The 22,800-nt window shown below is 40.3% G+C and overlaps 3 protein-coding genes across 6 annotated transcripts; 1 reads left to right on the top strand and 2 right to left on the bottom strand.

Moving 5' to 3' along the window:
• Positions 1-1,551: 1,551 nt before the first annotated feature.
• Positions 1,552-4,581, bottom strand: LOC115576839 (obscurin-like). Its single transcript, XM_030409419.1, has 5 exons — positions 4,483-4,581; positions 3,314-3,625; positions 2,325-2,648; positions 1,970-2,068; positions 1,552-1,859 (listed from the first exon to the last, which is right to left on the bottom strand). The coding sequence occupies exons 1-5, from the start codon at positions 4,556-4,558 to the stop codon at positions 1,780-1,782; spliced, it is 891 nt and encodes a 296-aa protein (XP_030265279.1). The 5' UTR covers positions 4,559-4,581; the 3' UTR covers positions 1,552-1,779.
• Positions 4,582-4,813: 232 nt separating this feature from the next.
• On the bottom strand, positions 4,814-12,966 carry LOC115576920 (B- and T-lymphocyte attenuator-like). Of its 4 annotated transcripts, XM_030409567.1 has the most exons (9): positions 12,748-12,966; positions 12,003-12,105; positions 11,851-11,897; positions 10,940-11,721; positions 7,119-7,436; positions 6,870-6,911; positions 6,584-6,709; positions 6,436-6,470; positions 5,886-6,344 (listed from the first exon to the last, which is right to left on the bottom strand). In XM_030409567.1, the coding sequence occupies exons 4-9, from the start codon at positions 11,043-11,045 to the stop codon at positions 6,006-6,008; spliced, it is 966 nt and encodes a 321-aa protein (XP_030265427.1). In that variant the 5' UTR covers positions 11,046-11,721; positions 11,851-11,897; positions 12,003-12,105; positions 12,748-12,966; the 3' UTR covers positions 5,886-6,005. The 4 variants fall into 4 exon arrangements, with proteins under 4 accessions (XP_030265429.1, XP_030265427.1, XP_030265428.1 ...); XM_030409569.1 differs by having other exon boundaries at positions 4,814-6,344; positions 10,940-11,897; XM_030409568.1 differs by having other exon boundaries at positions 10,940-11,897; positions 12,003-12,080.
• LOC115576921 (splicing factor U2AF 35 kDa subunit) lies at positions 12,920-21,364 on the top strand. Its single transcript, XM_030409571.1, has 8 exons — positions 12,920-13,055; positions 14,407-14,494; positions 16,096-16,162; positions 18,268-18,317; positions 18,661-18,759; positions 18,845-18,978; positions 20,891-20,983; positions 21,067-21,364. The coding sequence occupies exons 1-8, from the start codon at positions 13,012-13,014 to the stop codon at positions 21,173-21,175; spliced, it is 684 nt and encodes a 227-aa protein (XP_030265431.1). The 5' UTR covers positions 12,920-13,011; the 3' UTR covers positions 21,176-21,364.
• The last annotated feature ends 1,436 nt before the right edge of the window (positions 21,365-22,800 follow it).

The following is a 22,800-nucleotide window of genomic DNA, read 5'->3' on the forward strand; positions in this document are numbered from 1 at the left end:
TGGGTGGGGTACAGTTATGTTTGCACTCCGCCAGATTGTGCAAGAAGTGCTTCAACTTTTAGCACTTTCAAAACCACAGTGGTAGCACATCCCACGGGCCACGTGGTTCACGAAGCCCCTGCAGGGCGTCCGACTTCTCCCTCATCACCACTCAGATCAGATCAGACCAGTTTAGAATTGTGTTTTGGGGCATTTAAACAGCTGCAGTCTACTTTGATTTAACTCTCTACAAGTAAATCCTCTTATGCTCTGACTTTTTAATCGACATTCGTCTACTAGTTGTTGTTTTTTTGATGTGGTTCATGTTGAGGAAAAGAAATACCTAATGACCTTTAGAATCCCATCTCATCATCAAGGGTGTCGTTTGAGGTTTTTTGGCTCAGTTTTTCATGAGCGTGAATCTGGTTTCACCCCGGCCTGAAAGACGTCATTTCCTGGATTCATCGTGGAAGATCTGTTGATCTGGCGATGAGCTGAAACAGAACAAAAACAAGGTTTTCCCCGCGCCTGTTGTCTGGCTCAAACAGGTGCCGTTTAATAACTGTACGTTAAAGGTGACTCATATTGAAATATGGCAGGCCGTGTTGGGATTCACAGCGCTTCATTAGCACCCTGACTGGTTTCAGGGAAGAGTGTGTGACGGAATCAGAGAATGGAAAGTCTTACTGATGCACCTGCTTTCCCTTTTTAGCATTTTCTTTTACAAGCTTGGCATTTAATGAGCCCTATATGGTTAATGTGTGCACACCGCAGTCAATAATGAGATAAATTTTGGGTAATTATTTTGCTTTTTTCAATTTGCTAATCATGTCAGCTAACATTCACTCTTGTTTTGGGCTCGTTTTGCTAAATTAGATTGCTAGCAGACATTAATTAAGTACCTCAAATTAGCCAGTGTTCCATAAACTAGCCTACTGTTGACCTTTTAATCTGTTTGTTGCATGGTTGTCATAGGAGCTAGAACCAAATACAGTGTTTTTTGAGTTTGAGATGACCCTTTAAGTAGAAGTTTATATTTTATTTCCTTTAAGGTAACAACACTTATTGCATTAGTGGATTCTGTGATTTGTGGTTTAATTCTGCTTCCTGTCTGTTCATCAGGCGACTGTCTGTCTGCTCCCAAATGCACCAAAGAAGCTGAACCCGAGAAAAGAAGCTGTTTCAGTCGAGAACGCGTCAACGTAAACACACACACACACACACACACACACACACACACGCACATTCACACACAAACACAAATCAACAGGCCATTACGCAAAAAAGTATCTGCAATGGATGTGTGCACAAAGAGTGTTTTCTGTACAGGAAGTAAAACAAAGTTCACATGTAAATGTGTGACTTTCTGCAGACACACACACACACACACCACACACACCACACACACACACACACACACGCACGTACGCAGCCATGGAAGAACAATGGTGGTTTCTCACCTAAGAAATTTCACTTCTGTATTATAACAGGTTGATTTACAAGAAATACACATTCGCCTTGACTCATGACAGCAAGCACACGTATGATTATGAATAAATGGACATTGTTCCGTCATTGTATAAAATATTTAATTATTCTAAAGTCATGAAACATGTAACTTACAAACATAATGACAGCGCATCATTGACACACTCATTCGACACACAAATAAGTGAAAACATGAATAAATCTGAGACATATTACAGGTTACAAAACCTTGAAATGAAACACTATGAAATGTTTTGATATTAGTCAGAGCCCTAATATTGACATTTAACTTAGCAGATTGATTTTAAGGTATCAGGGATCGTTTTCATAGATATGATGGGGGCTCAGATCTGGCGCCTCCCTGGATGTTCTTGCAGAGTGGACACCTCGTACTGACACCAGGAGAGATGAGTTATTAGACTCATCAGAGCGAATATGTAGCGTCACATATTCATTTTTATTGCGTGTTATCATTTTTTATGTGCACATGCGGTATTCTTACCTTTACACCCGGCTCTCGATGCTACATAGATGATCATCACCACGATGACTAACACCACGATTCCAACAATGCGTAACGCATAGTGGGGGAAAGCAGGTCCTGGAGGATAAAAGAGTGACATTTGACTAAGCATCAAAGAAGCATCGATGTATGTAGATTTAGTTTGTGTGCAAAGAGAAAACAGCTTTTATCCCATACCATTTTTCTCAATACAACATTATAATCAACATAATCTGAAAAACAGGTCAGATTGTTTATAGTAGTGACACAGATTCAGTCTGATTGTTTGGGAAATTATGACAATTTCTAGATTAATAATTTAGGAGTTGGAAATAGTTTAAAAAGAATCGCTCACCAGGGTCAGAGACAAAGACGTTGATGTTGTGGCTCGCGCTGCCTCCACCCCGACACTGATACTCACCTGAGTCGCTCTTAAGAATCTTTTTAAAGACCAAATATGATATCCCTTGTGAATCGTTTAGTTTTTTCCACTCTGTTTCGATGAGGCTGCCACTGCTGACATTGACAGGGACATCAGTTTCCCCTCGTTTAAACCAGGAGACTGTTGGCGGTGAGTTGTTGCAGAAAACAACTGTGCAGTTAATCCTCAGTTCTTCCCCAACAGACGCTTTATACACTGTGTTGCGGCGCACTCTGATTTCATCTTCACAAACTTCACCTGCAAAAGGAAAATGACAAAACATACAGATAAAACATGACTGGACAGTTCTTCTCACTTAAAAGCAAATATAATAGTAAATGAACAGTGTCACCAATTAGTCTGTGGACTACAGTTCTGAAGCCTCGAGCGTTCAAGCCACGACTTTGCAATCACAAGGTCTCCACAGCCTAAAGCAAACCCCGCTTCATCGCCTAGTTTACTCTGAATCGAGTCGTCATTTATAAAATCAGCATCATGCTGTATTTAAGAAGACTTGAAAACAAGGGACTAAACATTGATGAATGTGATTTTGGGACCCAAAGCCAAAGTCATGCATACATTTTTCTATACTTGAATAATTTAAAAGGTTCTTCACTGTATGTTTGATCATCAGCTGTATCTCCAAGTGTCTTTCACTGACTGTAAAGAATCCGGATGTAAAACTCAACCTCAAGCACTCAATAGGAAGGCAGTGAAACTAATCGAATGTTTTGAAAATCAGTCAGTGGGAGTGGTACGGAGTTATAATCAACAACATCATAATCAACATAACCAGAAAACAGGTCAGATTGTTTATTTGCCACAAAAATAGTGACACAGCTTCAGTCTGATTGTTTGGGAAATAATGACGACTTCTAAATGAATCATTGAGGAGTAAGAAATAGTTAAAAAGAATCGCTCACCAGAGACAGAGACGTTGATGTTGTGGCTCATGCTGCCTCCACTCCGACACTGATACTCACCTGAGTCGCTCATATGAATCTTTTTAAAGACCAAATACGATATCCCTCGTGAATCGTCTAGTTTTTTCCACTCTGTTTTGATGAGGCTGCTACTGCCAACATTGACATAAGTTTCCCCTGGTTTAAACCAGGAGACTGTTGGTGGTGAGTTGTTGCAGAAAACAACTGTGCAGTTAATCCTCAGTTCTTCCCCAACAGAAGCTTTATACACTGTGTTGCGGCGCACTCTGATTTCAACTTCACAATCTTCACCTGCAAAAGGAAAATGACAAAACATACAGATAAAACATAAACGGACAGTTCTTCTCACTTAGAAGCAAATATAATATAAAATGAACAGCCTCGAGTTTTCAAGCCACGACTTCACAATCACAAGGTCTCCACGGCCAGGATGTGAAACTCAACCTCAAGCACTCAATAGGAAGGCAGTGAAACTAATCAAACATTTTGAAAATCAGTCAGCGGGAGTGGTACGGAGGGAAATCAGATCACAGACAACGTTTGATGGTTTTTGTCAATGCTGCAGCTGTGACCATCAGACTGAATATTCAGGTCAGGAAGTCACCCGTAGTACCTTTGTGGTTAGAGCGCTCTTCTGCCTCGGGTTCTCTACTACCGGAAACAACTTGTCTTAATATAATTAAGTTTACATAACAAAACTGTAATGTCAGGTTTAGATCAGGGTGTGCCCATCTCAATAAAGGAGAGAAATTTGGGAGAAAGTGCCGCAAAAGATCTGCTCAAATAACAAAGACTGCCCAGGGAAAATGACAAATGGACCAAAGTAAAGCTCATTTTCATGATATTTCTACAACCTTAAATAGTTTTATAAAAGTTATGGCTGATATATTTCATCACCTATACATACTCACTTAAATTGACCTCAACCTAATGAACGTTAATCCATTTCCGTGTTGAGATTTCACGCTGCGTTGTTGAGTCTTTGGGTCTATCTAGACGATTAGCTGTATTTGTAATTACATTAAAAACCTTTTGAGTCTTTAAATCCTTTAACACTGCAAAACACACGTAAACGGCAGAAAGACAAAAAACAACGTAACAACGACCTCCTCTGATTGATGGATGAATATAGAATAACAAAGACTTACTATAAGCTTCCAAATGGACAAGGAGCGCCGCTAAGATGGACACGTGAAGGATCGTCAGGCAGCAGTTAAGTCTCATGGTGGCAACACTTCAAGTACAAGCTACCCTGTTTTGTAGAGAAACTAATACTGCAGGTCTGCTCTATATACCGCGGTAAGTGACATGTGGTTTATGTCACTTCCTGTTTCAAATTACCCATGGTCTGTGCGTTTGCGTCCCCCCATCACAGAATATGTTATACAAATCTAAAGACCCTTAAGGTACACATCACAGCCCAAAAAGGACATTTTTGGCACACACACCTTTGAGTAAACAGCACAAAAGGGAGTCAGCGGTGATTGCATCATATATTCTTCATTCGAATCAAACAAGTTATGGATACACGTGTCATTTGATTGCACAAAATGATGAGATTATTATTACATTCTCTATTAAACAGTTAAAGAAACACAGTCGGCCTAAAAGGTTGAGAAACAAAATCGCAGATGCTCAGTAGTCATTCACAGAGTCAGAAAATGAGTCAACAGTTAAAATAGTACCATTCTGCACAGGTGAAAGCACACGAAACCATTAATGTTATGAGGTGTTATGTCAGTCAAAACAATAAATTCAAGTTATAGATGTGCAACAGCACAAAGTGACAGATTTAACAGGTGGGGAGTGCGTGACACAAGACATTCAACCAAGATCGCTAAAACATCCCTACAAGTTGTAGACAGACTGCAAAAAGCACACTGGTTTTTGCTGAAGACTTTAAAAAACAGGTCACAAATGTCGGTTTAATTCTTGTAAAAAGTAGCTGAAGGTGGAAAATTCATGATGTAAGTGTTAGAAAGGTAACAGAACATATTGAAGCTAGTCGTGTAGACTTCTGTGTAGCACGGGTGTTTCTTCTGAATGTTAAAAGCCCTGAACATCTGTGGTAAACCTATTCAGCTGTTTTCTCTTAATGTGCTTGGTTAGACCTTTCTTTAGGGCTGTGATTGATTTACCAAAGTCTCTTGTTTTTAAGTTATACACTCATCACTGGCTGTGCTTCATCTGGCCAGTCCAGTTTGCTGCTACAATAGCACCAAAGAAGGCAGCTAAAGCTACGTAGGGAGGGCAGGTGAGACACTGGAATGGCCTTAGAATGTTTTTTCACTCGCCCAACAGAACTGTCGAGTTGAGTTGGTGTGTGCCATTTTGTGTACCATAGTCAGATAAAGTGGTTTGTGCCAGTTTGGCTGGGTTTAATCCATGTTTTAGTTCATTTGGAGCACAAATATAAATGGTGACTACACAAATTTCCAACCACAGCTCTGCCAAACGTCCAGTGTAGCAGAGATCTAATAAGCCAGAGTTTCTAAAGTATAGACCAAATTGTGGACAGTCTCAGGTAGGTCGGTTGGGATGTCTGTGCTGTACAATCCTTGTGTTTTGACAAAAGAGCCGTTTTTACAGAAATGTATCTGAGTATCTGAGTTTCGCGTTGCCTCTTGAGTTCTCTTGGATTTGAAAATGTTCGTCAGTGGTCTTCTAGTGTCTAGTAGTCTTTAACACGGATCGCCGCGTACTCTGATGTCTCCTCCACCTGCCTAGGAGGCCGAGCAGCAGCCCTCGCTGGGAGCTGATGGTTGAGGGCAGCGTACACAAGAGAACTCCCCTCCTCCTCCTCTACCGCAGTCCTCGGTCTCTCTCTGTCCTTTTTGGCCCTGCCGTAAAGGGGCTCATTGTCTCTCGGTAAAGGCAACTCGCTGGGTTGTGAGGGCGGAGTCTTCCTCCTGGTAGATCTCCGAGGTAGAGGCTCAGAGGGGCTTCCTCGTGGCAAAGCCTGAGGGCTGGCCTGTGGAGGGGGTTGCTCGACCATGGGGATCGCCATGTACTGCAAACATCCAAAACAGTATCAAAATCTGTAAATAAATGACAATGGGATGAGGCAGCTGAAGGTTTGGTGTATCTGTATCGTCTCCTACCTGATTATCCGTTCGAGTCTCCTTCTTTGGTTTCCCTGCATGAAGACATTTTGGTGTTATTAGTTACTGCTTTCAAATACTTATTGGTGGTATCTTATCTCGGAGATTTTAAGTCTTCTGTTATGAATAAAACATCTGAACAGCTTACCTTTACATCCATGCATGGATATGACGGATATAATTATGACTATGATGACAAATGAGACGATCCCAGAAGCAGTGTACACATACATCCAAAGATCTTCTTTTTCTGGATCAGAATCAAATTCGCTGTCTGTGAAACAAAGAGGACATTTGACTCAACATCAATGTGTTCATGTATATCTAAAGCTAAGTCATGTCGGCTTCAGTGTTTGAAAGAGCAAAACATACATTCTAGGATTCAGATTAAAATGAAGACACTGTATATATATATATATATATATATTTCTTACTTGAGTCATCCTTGTGTGTAATATTGGTGTGCTCCCGAATACCTATGTGACAATACAGAGTCTGAAGTCTGAATGATATGACGTCATGTGTGAATAACGAGACTTCTGTCAAAAAAGTTGTACTGTCAAGTGGAGCACTGCAATTGTTCTTTTGTCATTCTCTAGCAGTTAGAAATGTAAGTTGGATGATGTGAATATGGGATTTTTGGATCAGTTCAGTTCAGTATAGAATTAAGAAGTCACACTCACCATCGACAGAGACGTTGATGTTGTGGCTCACGCTGCCTCCACCTCGACACTGATACTCACCTGAGTCGCTCATACGGATCTTTTTAAAGATTAAATACGATATCCCTCGTGAATCGTCTAGTTTTTTCCACTCTCTTTCAATGTGACTGCTACTGCTGACATTGACAAGGACATCAGTTTCCCCTCGTTTAAACCAGGAGACTGCTGGCGGTGAGTTGTTGCAGAAAACAACTGTGCAGTTAATCCTCAGTTCTTCCCCAACGGAAGTCTTATACACTGTGTTGCGGCGCACTCTGATTTCAACTTCACAATCTTCACCTGCAAAAGGAAAATGACAGAATAGGTTAATTCACCTTTAGTTGATAGTTAACTGCATTGCTGAAATGGAGCAATTAAATCTGTTACCAGATAATTATAACAGAATAATGACAGTGAGCAATGAACATCAATGACTACAAAAGGTTTTTTTTTTAATCAGGTGTTCAGCATGTTCCTACCCAGTCGCCAGAACATAATGTGGCATTTTGAATTTCTTCAAACCACAGACGTGTTCAAATCTGCATGTGTGTCTTACGTATCATATCAACATTTCTACAATATGTGTGACTTTCATGTCAGGAGATGGAGCTGATGGTGGTGGTGTGACAACTGGCCGAGACAGCTGCGAAGCCAGAGACCACTGACAACCACTGGATATCTTTAGTGAGACGTCGGGACATTTTCCAGCTGTGTTTGTGGTGACAGAAGCACGTAAGTCGAAGCACGGTTGATTTGTAACCCCAAGCACAGCACTTTCAAAATACACAGTTTTACTTCAATAAATGTGAAGTTGCAACACAAAGAAACGAGATTTGCAGAAACCGGAAATAACAAGATTTTTTCTGGTGATTGGGTTGACGGTTCCAAAACGACAAAATTAATTAAATTTACACGAGTTGGACTCTGATAAGAATGACCCAGCTACTCAGGCTCCACACACCTTGTTGTGACCAGAACTATTTTCTTTCCGTATCACCACACTGAAGGAAACGTGCATCTCCTCATTTACGAGCAGATAGCAAACTAAGCTAACTAAGCTAGCTAACGTTACAGCTCAGCCACGGCGGGTGTCTTTAACGTTCACCTCCCGCCCTGCCACAAGCACGAGCCGCTCGTCCATATGTAGACGCATACTTCCTTCTGCCAGCTGAAACAGTTACTGAGTGCTGTCTGCAAGAACAACATTGTTCCTCCATTAAACTGCTCACAGCAAGGTCTCCGGATTATCTTGAGTAACCATGTCATGATGTCTAGAATAAGACATTGCTGTTAAATTTTCAGATACACTTTTTTGGCATTTTGAGCACCACTGTGTGCCATCTAGTTCCATTATATTTGAGGGAAAGAAACCATCTTTACTGCCCTTAACCGTCCCTTTAAGTGCTTTTTGCTAGAAGAATCACTTGCTCATCTTGAGACTATGAGCTTCTCAGCTACTAGCAGCAGTGACAGTGTTTGCTGCAGGTGATGGAGCTGTCTGAAACCCCACAAAAAGGGTTAAGCAGCCTCCTGCAGCACAAACCACTGTTACAACAGTCCCACCTTTTGTTTTAGGCGCCTGCTATCAAATATAAAAACGGTACTGCCTACAATAGGCAAAAGAAAATATTTAAAGCTCCTGCAAGTCTTCAAAAGACAACTAAACATGATGCATGACTTAACAGGGTAAAAAGTCCTTTGTGACAACTTAATTTTGGGTGCAATCAGAGCACAATTACTATGAAAGGGAAGTGAGAATGCAGCGCCGTCAGAAGTACAGTCTCTCATGGGAACATCAAACCAAAGTCTGAATCTCACCTGTTACTTTGCATAGTGACATCTGCAACATTTGTCCGATTTAACACTAAGTGAGCGTCTATTGTTTATAAATGTTGAACATCAAGTATAATTCTCTATCTTAGAAACTGCCGTTGACAAAATAATCTCACCGCAAGGGCCGTTTGATCGCTGTTCCTGAGCTTTTGAACATATTACGTGATGTTGAAGGCCTCGGGAACAGTGGAAATTTAAACAGAATGTCAACTCTTTGTGAGCAAAAAAACCCAAACATTCCTGTACTCTTCTTGTTCCGTCGAGAGAGAGAGAGCGACTATTCGTTGCATCTGCTGACGATGATCATGTGATATGACTGAGAGCTCCGGAGCGGCTTCAAAATGGACCTCGATGAAAGGTTGTTCTCTCAAGTTTTGTTGATATTTTCAGAGAATTACTTCATGTTGGCAAGTGTTCGACTCGCCTCGAAATGTTTGCTCGCTTTAATGCCGATGGGGTGTGTGTTCAAAACGAAGTACAGCATTAACATTTCTGGTGCACTGCTTTTAATATTACACTGACGATTATGAACAAAGTGTATTTTTAAATGTTGGCTCAGTATTAGTCATCTATAAATACCTGTTTTGCCCCCAGACCACAAGCAAACAAAAGGAAATCACAGAGCAGATTAATACATAGATACATGACTGACTGACTCACACTTCTCTTTTTTTAGAATAAGAAATCACACTGGTAATTTTGACCAAGTAATACATACAGGAAATTATCAAATTATCAAACTACAGAATCTATCAACCTTTCTTGTTGAAGTCAATTCACACGCATCAAGGAACACTGAGTGGGTAGATAAGGTATTAGGCTAATGACTAATTGTTTTTATTCAAATATTTCTGCGGCCTTATCTTAGTTTAAATTTCAGTTTTAATTTTTTTCCATCGAGCTCCCACACACCGAAAAAAACCCTCCTGCTGGGGGAGAAATTAACCGAAAGACGCATTTTTTGCATCCGAAACAGAAATTCTGCAGTTTTTAGGTGTTCATGATGAAATTTGCATATTTCTAAGTACGTGAGGAAAAAGAATCCTCTATCACACTCGATAACCCTGTATAACTCCAAGTCTTAAACCACCTATTACAACTTAAAGGTGCACTATGTAGTTTTTAGGAAGACATTTTAAACAGAAGATCTTCTCTGACTGATCTTTTACACCTAAACAAACCAAATAAACAATGATTTTTTTTCCATGACTGAATAAACTGAATAAACACACTTTCCAACTGTTTTACTTACCACCTTTCTAGTTTCAAACGCCGTTCTGGGCCTTTTGTTCTTCACTCTGGGAACAGCTTGTTTATTCACTTGTGGAATAAAATACATATTTCTGAGTTTTGTATTATTCCCCCTAAATATAGTAAATATTAAAATGTCATAGTGCCCCTTTAACCAGACCTAGGATCCACATCAAATTGTAATCCATGCATTATTTCCTGAGAAGTTACCGAACATTTTGAAAAACGCACTTATCTCGCAATGTTCAAAAAACTGAGAAAAATGTTCTGGATCCGTCCCTTTTTCCGGATCCACACCAAAACATAACAGGGTCTATTTCAGGCGGATTTTGTGGAAACTGAGTAGTTTTTGTGCTCTCCTGCTGACAAACCAACCAACCAACCAAGCAGCAAACAAACCGTCAGGGGTGAAAAGATATCTTCGGCAGAGGTAATAACATAAGTATATTCAAGATATCCGTTACGACTTTCATGACAAACTGAGCCACTCGTTGGGTTAAAGACTGAACTTAAAAAAATTGAATAAGCTTGATATTTTTTTAATCTAAATCCTCTAGCGCTTTAAAGTTCATGACCTTCACGGAAATCCGCCATTGCAAAATAATTTAAATGGTGGTTACTCGAAAATAAGCTGACTTTTTCCACAAACCTGCAGAAGAAGGAAAGTTAACACTGCAAAAACACTGAGAAAGCCCAGTATGCAAAAAATTATAACTTACCGTCAGCGTTTAAGGTGAGAAGCAGCGCTGCCAGGATGGACACACGCAGAACGGTCCAGCAGTGGTTAGGCCTCATGATGGGAGCACTCGGACAACGAACCGTCATCTTCCAGTCGCAGCCAATCCAAGTGGGAAGTGTTTCTCAGAACACATTATTATTTCATTAGAAAACAGAGAAGTTCTGTGTCGGAGATGTTCAGCTACATGCTGCTTCCTCTTTCTACTCTCTGTACACTCCCTCCCTACCTCTACCTCTTTCCCCTTTACAGTGAGAGCAGTGGAGGGGAGCGAAGGTCGGTGGGTGGTCTCACTTCTGCAAACGTTGCAGGTCCAAAGCAACCAAACATGTCAAATTAGGGGGTTCCCGCAGTTTGAGGTGAAGACCCTGCGACGATACAGCTACGGCAAAGACTTCACGCTTTACTACAGTCTCCCTCACTCAAATATAACCTCTCCTTTCATTTCCGACTCTTGTGTAAGTCTGCGCACCTTCATCACTTCTTGGCAGTGTCTGTGGTTCAGACTTCTCTAGGCTGACTTCCTCTCCCCTCTCCTTTTCTTTCATGTTCACCATCTGCATCTCCTGCAAACCCGTGCACAGCAGTGCGTTGATGTGTGTGTGTGGTTTCTATCAGGCAACACCATCAGCCTGTGGACTGCCTATCAGTCAATGTGTCAGCCTCATTCAGGTTTGAATGGACCACTTCACCAACTGTGCACTGCCAGTTTGGTTTATTTGACAGGTAAGTCTTCGGCTTGTGAGAGGAGTGTCATCTGTGGCTCTAGAGGGATGTCAGGATTGGGGAGACACAAGACTATCTATAGTAAATAGTCTACATTGTGTCCCTTAAAGACCTTGAGGATATAAGCACAGTGGAGGGAGAGTACCCAAAACCTGGAAAAATACTCACTACCACTTTAGGCCCATTTCAGTTCCCAAATGACGGTTTGTTGTGATCTGGAAAAAGATCAGACCATATGTCAGGGAGCAACGAAGGATGTCAGTGAATGTGACTGAACATAACATGAGTAAAAATCTAACATCGACATGACTCAAACTTACCTGTCTGTGAACATTCATAAGTCACATGGATAGATTTTCAAGACACCAACTCCCATGATCCCACGATGCTTACATCTTCTGTTTTGTTTTGATTGAGAGACAACTAGCAGCAGAAATAACCAGTTGTGCGTTTCAGCAAGTTGAAACGCTATAGGTGGGCTAACACTGCAACATACAGGGCTCCGAGGTGCGGCTAATCATATTGGGTGCACCATATTATAAGGGTTTTGTGTGTTTAACATGTCAAATATTATTTTAAATTGATTTATTTTGACAACATCCTGTGGTTATCAAAGCAAGGAAATAGGTAGACATATGTTTGATAACGACATAGTTATGGGTACCCATATCAGGTAAATACCTCAATAAAAGTCCTGTATTCAAATTGTTACCACCATAAAATTACATACTTCTTAATTAAATGTATGCGGTCTAACCCTGACAAAAATACTCCATTGCATATCTCAAATCAAAATATTTAGTACTTGGAATAGATCTCCATAGCATAAGTTATAGGCTACCTAGCTTGTATATTTGTGCTAACTTTTGGTTCATTTAATGACGTCTTTGGCTAATTTGACCTACTTTATATTGTGACTAGTTTTACTTATAACATTGCATCACATTTTAAAAGCAGAAAAAAAAAGAAAATACTCAAGTAAAGTACATGTACTCAATTCTGTAGTGATACGTTAACTTACTTGATGCTAACTACACAGTTACTTCCCAGCACTGGAATACCAACCTGTGGTTGTAAATGTCTCAGGGAAGAAGATGAAAATGTACAACTGACATAGCGACATATTCACCATTCGAGCAATGAGTCAGGTTCAGTTCTTAAACGTGAGAAAAAAAGTCACTGTTGACGATAAACAAGTCGAATATTTCTAGAACAACAGCGGAGACGTGTGGCCTCAACGGTCAGTGCAAGCTGTCAAGCGGTAACGACTGCGCAGTCGCACTCTCTTTACGTAATGACGTACGTTCGTACGTCTCCGACGAGCCGAAAATGGCGGAGTACCTGGCATCCATTTTCGGCACAGAGAAAGACAAGTAAGTTTTATTTAATTTTCATAGTATTTGGCACCTAAGTGATGAGTTTTAAACAAAGTATGCTTGGAGTGGTTCTTCTCCGTATCCAGCGGGGCTCGGTTTGTGGCCGCAGCTCTTCTGAATGTCCTCGTCAAGCTTACATTAGCAACAGGAAGCTAACACACAGCTAACGCATTGAATGAAACTCAGGAAGGCACCTTAGCTAATCTACAGCTAATTTGCGCCAAAGCGGGTAGTTTTACAAAATGTTTCCGTATTTATAGTTACTCAAGGATACATTGGAAGCGTACTTTGTAGGTAATGAAATAGCCAGGCAACGTGTAGCTTGGTTAATGAATGGGCTTGTAAGCAGAGTATTAGCCCTGCTCAGGCTGGTTGTTTTTGTTCCGTCTCACCGGTGGAGAGCAGCAGAATGCACCCTGCACATTTGTGACCAGTGATTTAAATTAAATTATTGTACAGTCACTCCAATAATGTAACTATAACAAATATTATGACAACCGTTCGTTCAAGGGGTGCTCTCCGAAATAGCAAAACAAAACAGTGGGCTAGCTTAAAGTTGTTAAGATGGCAAAGCAGGGGCAACTACATTCGTTTTATTAATTCAAATAAGTGGAGATTCAGATAAATGTATAACTTACATGACGGGTGACCGTTTAACATCAAGAAATTAAGTGAGCAGATACTGTGTGTAACTTAACTCTGAAACAGTGTCTAGTTTTGTATCTCACATCATGTATTGATAAATTGCTCTGTTCTAACCCAGTAACTTATCTAGTTCAACAGGTGGTTCAGTTGGTAGGCCAAGTTTGGGTCTTGTGAAATCTTTATTTCTATAAGAACGAACTGTGAGTTAAGAAGAACAAGTGTTGCTTGTGGATCCAAAGCTGGATATAGCAAAACCCCAGGGAGTCATAAAAAACAATTTAAACACACCATTGATTCATACTTTTGGATGTCCCCTCATTATAACAGACAATGGATTTTCTCTCTTAATTTTTAATCAGTCCCAGTCCGGTCAGTCTTGGTGCCCGAGGTACTCATTAGTGCACAAAACCTGATGCTGGAAATGGTCAAACTACAAATACACTGTTTACTTCAGTTCAAGCAACTTTTTCTAAACACAACAGCGCGTGGCTGTTTTCAAAAGTTACTTGAAAAATAAAAACACATGTTGAACTGATGTAAAACAAATGGATTAGCCACAGAGAAAATTATTTAACAGACTGAGACTGACATTGTTATTTGCTTGGAACATTTTGGCAGTAACATAACATTTCAAATATCTTCAGCAGCAAATCAGCTGAAACAAATATAAACTATGTGTGATGACACTGTTACTTTTTTCCAGGGTCAATTGTTCCTTCTATTTCAAAATTGGAGCTTGCAGACATGGAGACCGCTGCTCGAGATTGCACAACAAACCAACCTTCAGCCAGGTGAGATCCCAACACACTTCTTCTCCTAAAATCAAGGCCTTAGTGTGTGTGTGTGTGTGTGTGTGTGTGTGTGTGCGTGTATGTGTTATTGACAAATTTGGCTGCACTTATATAGCACTTTCCCCACTTCACAGACAAACTTTTGACAGTTGTTCTCTAAATCACCCATCCAAACACATTCTCATGCACTGCTGACAGCATAGCTGCCAGTCAAGGCATCCCTGCTCTCTGGGAGCAACTTGGGGTTTAGTGTCTTGCTCATAGACACGTTGACATGTAGACAGGAGCAGGGGATTGAAGGACCAACCCTGTGATGAATGATTAACCAGCTGTACACTCTAACAGAATATATACACGTATGAACATACCACAATTCATGAAGCTGATATGTGTGTGAAAATTAGGCACCATATGGTGAGAAGAAAAAATCATATTGTGATTACATAATGATTCGTGATTAGTGGGCATTACAATTTTTTCATCACAATTTTTATTTTTACAGGGAAAAAATCAAAGTCGTGATGGCACATGTTAGGGTCTGTACCTTACAGATAGTTTTTCTTAGATCAAGAGAACAAGGAGGAGAACAAGATCTGTTGTCCAGAGCATCTCTTTACCACTACAGAACTTTTAATGTTTCTCACATATTGTCAAACAAATTGGAGCTTCTTGCAATTAGTTTTTTCCAAGAACCAATCTTTCTCTTGGTCTTTTTGCAACTTTGTTAATATTTTGATTAATTGTGCAGCTCTTGTGAAAATATATTATATTCATCCAATGGTTGAAAAAAAATGCTATTCTAGTTTAGTGTACCGGCTGTAATCTCTCAGACTTGGCTCGTTTCACGTGAGTCAGAAGTGTAAACGTGCTCTGGATGAGATATTTCTTCAAAAGTTTGTTTTGTTTTTAAATATTAACTTATGTTTGAGTACTTTGTGTCAAATTACTGCAGTGTGGTAAATGTGTCCAGTAATGACATGCTCTGTCAGGCATAGTTTAATTTGTTATTTTCCTTTTCGAACAGTTCGTGTTTTTAGCACATTTTTTTGCAACTATGAACTACACTCATACCTAAGTTTGTTCTTTTTATGTAAATTCAATTTTCGGGCATTTACTTTTTTGTGTGTGTGTGTCTTTTAAAGAGCTTTTTCTTAAAGGAAATTCCTCATTTGTACAAGTGGAAAGGTTTTGCACACAAATGCAGACTGCCGAAAGCCAGGCCGATTTATAGGCCAAATTAACTTGACTTTGGCTTTCGGAGGAATTTAAGGTATGATGTGGTTGAGCTTAACCCAAAAATGGAGTATACACACATGTCATAGTCAAGTTTTCTTAATGAGGAAGTAAGTAAAGTTTATTAAGTTTGGCACCTTTCACATCAGAAATATCACAAAGTGCTTCCCAATATTAAAATTTAGTTTGAAAATAAGACCAGAAAAAATAGCAAAAAGAAAAAAAACATTAAAAACTCACAAAACGACAAACGTAATTTCAGAGGATGTTGTGCATGCATGACTGTTAAAAACAGTGTAAACAAGTCAAAATGAAAGCTGGACAAAACTACAATCCTGTCTGACCACATACTGTTCTTTCCCCTGCAGACCATCTTGATCCAAAACATCTACCGTAATCCTCAGAACAGCGCACAGACGGCCGACGCTTCTCGCTGTAAGTTTAAAGTTTGTCAACAACCTCCCTCTCTGTTTTCTAAAAGTGTTGTTGCTCACTTATAACAAACAGACACGAGGTGCTGCTTCAGCCCTGCAGGCTTGAGGAGACCCAGCTGGCAACCCATTATCACCCAAAACCAAATATTCAAACATTTGTCAGTTATCACCTAATGCCAACAAAAAAACACACCTGCTTCAGTTGTTCGACCTTGTGTAGCTGAGCTGCCACATGGCTCACGGAGCAGCCATTAAGTATCTGAACCATGAAGCCAAAACACACCAAACTGTCTTCACTGTGCTTATTATGGCAGAACATTCAGAACTGTGTGTTCAGTAAATATGTTGTGCTGAAGCAGCACCTCTCTTACAGGTAAGTGTGAGTGGGCAGGGGGGCCTAGAACTGATTTGTCTGTTTTTCTTTTGGGATTAATTTTTGAACCACTCTGCCATTGATCAAAGAGATTGTTTTAAAAAGGACTTAACCCCAGTCGTAAGATTGAGATAGAGACTACGTTTTTCACGCTGCAATCGTACCCCCCAAGAAGACCTGTTATCACATTAAATGTGTAAAACGGATGGAGTCACTCTTAAACGGACAATGCAAGTTCTGTTTTTGTTCTGTGTCTGCGAACATTCTCTGCAAAGGCAGTTGCGTGCAGTGTGAAGTCATAAAAGATTTGGGATACTGCTTGAGGTCATTCACTTCCATTCAGCGCCAAATTACAGAGGAGAACAACTGAGGAGAGAGTGTTTTATTATGCCTGAATAGCTTCCAGTTGTGTTTTGCAGGGTTGTGTCAGAGCAGTAAACATAAAAAGAGCCAAGACAGAAGTCGACTTCTTACTTCAGCTTTTCAGCTTGCATAAAAACTTCTGTATCGATATGTGTTTTGAATTGTCTTGTTTTTACTTCACTTCTAATACCGTCTGTTGACAGTTATTCAAGCTAAACAAAACCAAATTCATTATGCCATAGTCTTTTATATAAAATGGGAATTAAAAAGTAAATGTAGGGGAAATGGAGCAAATATCTCAAAACATAGAACACTTTGAAATGATCTACAACACTTAAAAAGAGGGGCACCTCAAATGAAGACCTTGAATGCAGCGTTATCCATCACATAATTAGCTGCGAAATTTACTGACAGAAACATTTCTAATCACATTTTTTTCCTCCCCAGCTCTTTTTCCTGGTTGATTTATGTCACAGCCGTTTACGTTTTGTATTTCAGACCATTTCCCTTCTTGAACATTTACCTTCATAACCTTCAAAACTCTGCCCAGTCTGCTGATGGTTTACACTGTAAGTTCTCCCTTCATCTGCAGGACCCTCCAGCACCGACTGCACTTAATTTAACTCTTATCACACCTCCCCACATAAATCTGGCTTAGCGTAGGAACATGTCCTCTAGAGATGCGTATCGCATCATATCACTTCCTGGAGATAGAGTAACAGGCCACATGCTGTTTTGCATGTTTTCCTGGCAAAACTACCCGAGTCAGTCTTGTGCAATAGTGTGTACAGTTTCAATATGATCCTCAATTTGTTGAGACAGATGTGATAGCTATGATTAACTTACTGCTTCTGTGTTTTTTTGCCTCACACTTAACAGTTTCACATTGACTACACATTTTTCGCTTCTGGCTCATTGAAGCCGGTTTCTACTGGTGCTGCCCCCAACTTAGAAACTCTCCTTCATGTTCTAGCCAGGGGTTGTCATGGAGTAGTTAACCTAAAAACACATTTATTGTAGTGTCGTTACATCACGGCTTCCTGCACATCATGTTCCATTAACAGTTTGTAGAGAAGTTAAACTTTGGCTAATAATTTCAACGTAAAATGCAAGTAAGGAGGAGAATGCTAAGAGGGGTCAGCTCTAGTTTAAGCTGAAAAGTCATGGGAGTGAGAAGAATGTTTCTAGTGACAAATAACATAAATGATATTATCTACAGGGTGTAACTTGTATAGCAAGAAGTATCATGTTATGTTGCTACAGTTAGACTGAAGCTAAAGGCGTCACACAGTCCGTTTGAAGGCTGAAGTCTTTTACCCTGAGTGTCCATTAAGCTTTGTCCTGACTGTCCCCTTGTTGACATTTCGTAGGTGCCGTCAGCGATGTGGAAATGCAGGAGCACTATGACGAGTTCTTTGAGGTGAGTGAACTTCTCTGCCGGTGTCACGTCTTCGTTCACATATTGCCTGATTTGACGTCACACCTGTGTTATCTTACTTTGGACATTTCCAAAATGTATCAAGGTTGTGCTGAATCATTTTGGAGGAGTGTGCCACAGCTGGTCCCTCGCTACTTTCACAGAAGGAAAAATTGAGGAGGGGGGGTTATCATGAACTTTAAAAAAGACAATATGTTCACCATTTTCTACAAATTATCTGTTATTATCTTGATAACGTGGATAAAATAAACAAAAGAAAGAACCTTTTCAACGTGTTGATTGTTCTTCTCCTCTTTTATTATTTTTATTGTTGTTTCCCTCACAGGAGGTGTTCACAGAGATGGAGGAGAAGTACGGAGAGGTGGAGGAGATGAATGTGTGCGACAACTTGGGCGACCACCTAGTCGGCAACGTTTATGTTAAGGTTTGTGATAAATGTATTTAAAAGAATAGTGGCGCTAATAAATGAGTAGTTTAAGCAATCCTTAGTGATTATCTTCGTTGTGTAGTTCCGTCGTGAGGAGGACGCTGAGAAAGCAGTCATGGACCTGAACAACCGTTGGTTCAACGGCCAACCCATCCACGCAGAGCTCTCCCCCGTCACGGACTTCAGGGAAGCGTGCTGCCGTCAGTATGAAATGGGGTGAGTAACACCTGCTAAGATGACGAAGAACCGGAAACTTTTCATGTTTAGAAAGAGCATACACTCATATTTTAAACGACAGAAACCAGAAAAGGTCCGTTCACTAACAACTTAAAACCACCTGGTGTTGATTTTTGAGTCGTTTCTGTAAGTGTGTTGAACATTTGAAACATTTGGAGGTGCAAAATGTAAGTATTTACACGTATGTGGGTCAAAACACTGAAATTAACCAAAGCTACAAACAGAATGTGAAGAAATAACTATTGACCCTTAAGCAGAGACTTGTATTTACTGCATTGAAGAGATATCTACTGAAGTTAGCATGCTAACCTGCCAACATTGCAAGCAGATAATGTTGGCAGATAACAAATTAATGTGTAAAAAAAAATTACAGTCAGAAGTTATTTTGGTGATATGCTGCCCCTATTTTTTTGAGAGTTTGGACACGAGATGGCCAGTTCTAATGTGTTACACCTTGACATGTTTTGTGCTTGAATGTTGAGTGCGCAGTGTAATGGCTGTAGAATAATGATACCATCAGTGTTGAGATCCATTCCCTGTAAACTTCCCCTTCACTTTGCTATTCTGTCTGCCACCAGGCACTTAATGCTGACTGCAGGCTGGCATCCCGGCACCATTTATGTCTGCATCCACGTGTCCATTATAGACTTAATGATTGGTTTTGTCCTGTTTTGTTGGTAGTTGCTACTCTGAGGAAAAGATCTGGTTATTTTCGGACTAAAGTCGCCAACATCAATATGACTTGGAAGCACTAAGAAGGGAGGAACTGTCTGTTTCTGCTGAGATGTTTGGTGTTTGTTTTTTGTGTTCAAACCATTGCATTGCCTGCATTTCACCACCACAAAAGCAGAGGACTTTTTATACTTTATGTTACTTTGTCTGATGAGCTGACATCAGACAAGAATGGTAAAAAAAACAACTTTCCAACTACACTTTAAAACCATTTAGGACAATACATATTGACTAGTTATACCATTTTAAGTAATGACATTTATATGGTCAGCTGCAATAAACCTTAACAGCTGTGTCCATAACCCTTGTGCCATACAAACACAATGTTTAACATCGTGGTGTATACATAGTGTGCGTTCGTGTGTTCAGGCATCAGTTAAAGGTAGAAAAAGACACGTGATGTTTGCAGCAGGTTAGTGAGGTGGGAAGAAAGTCCTTTCTGCAGCTATGTAATCCAAGAAAAAACTTAACTGTACACTTCAGGCTGACTTATAAACTGGGTAAATAGGACAAATGCCCCAAAGCTCCAGCGACTGAGAGGCCTTAAAAGCTCCAGACTTACTGCCTATAAACTGGTTTGTGCTACTTTTAATTGGAAGCTTGTTTGGGAATATCTGCCATTGATGCCCAATATCAACAGACAGGATAAGAGCGCTGAGGTGGTTGAGGTGAGCTGGTGATGCTCCTTCTTCAGACTCAGTGTTTGTATGTTGTATTTTCCCATATTGTTGTACAGTTAGGAACACCTGACGCCAACATGCAAAAAACTACATACTTGGGTGAATTTATGTCTCGATTAAGCTCAGCAGGTGGTGTTCAGCTTGCACGTGTCCTTCAGGAAGGCACTGAAACCTTACCAGCTGCATGGGCGCTGTGTGAATCATCACATTTTCTTTAAAACGCAGAGATAAACTTTGTCCTCACACGGTGGGAGGAAACTTGTGCTCCTCTTTTATGAGTCTCTCAGTGTTTTTCCATTGGATCGGGGCTTGTTTGCCGTGCCAGTGATAGGACGAACTCGGTGTGTGTGTTGGGGGGGGGGATAAAGATCAGATGTTCTTTGGTGGGCTGGCATGCACCTCAGCATGTGTTAGAGCCAACCTTTCCTCATGGCAATTCTCCACCAAGTTTTAACCCCTCGTGTGCTGTTTGTCTGCAGAGAGTGCACCAGAGGCGGCTTCTGCAACTTCATGCACCTGAAACCCATATCGCGGGAACTTCGAAGGGAGTTGTACGGCCGCCGCAGGAAAAGGTATAGAAATCTTACAAGAGATAATTGTATGTTGAAGGATTAATCAGGATTTTTAAATGAATGTTTTAACTCTCTCCCTCCAGGCACCGCTCTCGCTCGCGCTCAAGGGAACGACGCTCCCGCTCCAGGGACCGACGGCGGGACCGCGAGAGGCGGAGGTCGAGGGACCGAGAGCGCTCTGGGAGGTTCTGAAGGAAGCCGAGACTGACCCAATGTCCTACCAAATCCCTCCCCACCCCTTTTACCCCAGCAGTGACGACAAAGTCATTTTCTTTTTTTTTTTTGGTGAATTGTTGGAAGTGTTTTTTCTTTTATTCCCTTTTTTTAAGACGAGCTTGTGTCGCTTTCTCAATAAAACAGATTTGTAATTCTGCACTGGCACCACTTGTTTATCTGAACATCAGCTTATTATGTGTTGACCAAAGTGCCGAATATTCCTATGCAACTGGAAAACAAATGTGGTAATTGGTGAGGCATTATGACACAGCATTAGTATTGAGGGGTAAAGGATATGAAGGTATTTTATTGCTTGTTTGAGTGCTTTATCAGACTTTATAGTTCCAGACTTTACATCTATTAGGATGACTATCTAATCACCCAATCCTGTTTGTGACTGCGTTTTATAGTGACTCGCTACATACTTTATTATTCTGCGGATCATTCTCTGATTAAAAATGAGAGCACCTCTCAAATGTAGGATGTTATTTTATAGTAGTGTGAATGATGCAACTTCCGCTAAAGCTTCATCAGCCATCATGTGGGCGTTTCCCCTATTCTCACTTCCGTTTTCTTCGGTGGCACTGATGAGATCTTTGCTGACATCTGACTTAAAGTGAAACACTCTATTTTTGTGAATGAATATGACACAAACAAACAATATTCTCAATGCTCGTGTTCATGTGTAGAGATCCTGGTAATACTACGAGCAAAGTTTCATGTTGTGTTGAGCCTTCTGAGAGTTTTAAAAAAAGCGAGTGTCCTAGCACTCCATTGAAAATGAGCTTGCCCGAAAACGTAACTACGGTAAATCTTAAAAGTGCCTCTTTCATCGTAATTATGCTTTTACGCAAAGGTTTGACTCACATACATTCACATAAAAAGCCTAGGTTGCATTTTGGCGCGAGTTTTGCTTTAAGCAAATGAAACTAAATTCCTTCTAGGTTAATACAGAACAAAGGGGGTTATTTGGTGATTACTGAGGTTAAACATTAAATGGTCCCCAGTTTTGGGGAACAGTTGTTAATCATTGGAGAAAGATCTTCATTGATTTTGGTTTACGCCTAAACAAACTCAACGCTTTGTTTTCATGACTGAATAAACAAACTGACCTTAAAGGACAACACAACTTCATACTGTGTTACTTTGTTTTTAAATGTGGCGGACCCTGCCACCTTTCTAGCTTCAAACTGTTCTGGGGCCCTCATGTCCCACTGAGAGCAGCTTGTTTATTCACTTACGAAAAAGATAAATATATCTGAGTCTGTGTCACTACCTCATTAATATTGTAAATATTAAATTTCCTTCTCAAACTGCGTAGTGCCCCTTTTTAAACAGATGAGTTCCTTCTGGAGGAATGAATGGAGAACAGATGGGGATATTGTATTGCAATCAAAAAAACAACACATAACTAATATTTTAAATGCTTATTACTTAAAATTATGCTCAATAGGGAGCATGATAGCTATTTAAAATATAAAACTCTTAAAATCGAGAACAACAGCGTGGTTTATGTTGATGAACTTTGTCAGAATCAACAGAAATTAATCCGTGCACGTTCTCTTTTTCTCTTAACCTTGGCTGCTACTCTGAATATTTTT

Source organism: Sparus aurata, chromosome 24, assembly GCF_900880675.1.
Source record: "Sparus aurata chromosome 24, fSpaAur1.1, whole genome shotgun sequence".
Classification (NCBI taxonomy): domain Eukaryota; kingdom Metazoa; phylum Chordata; class Actinopteri; order Spariformes; family Sparidae; genus Sparus; species Sparus aurata.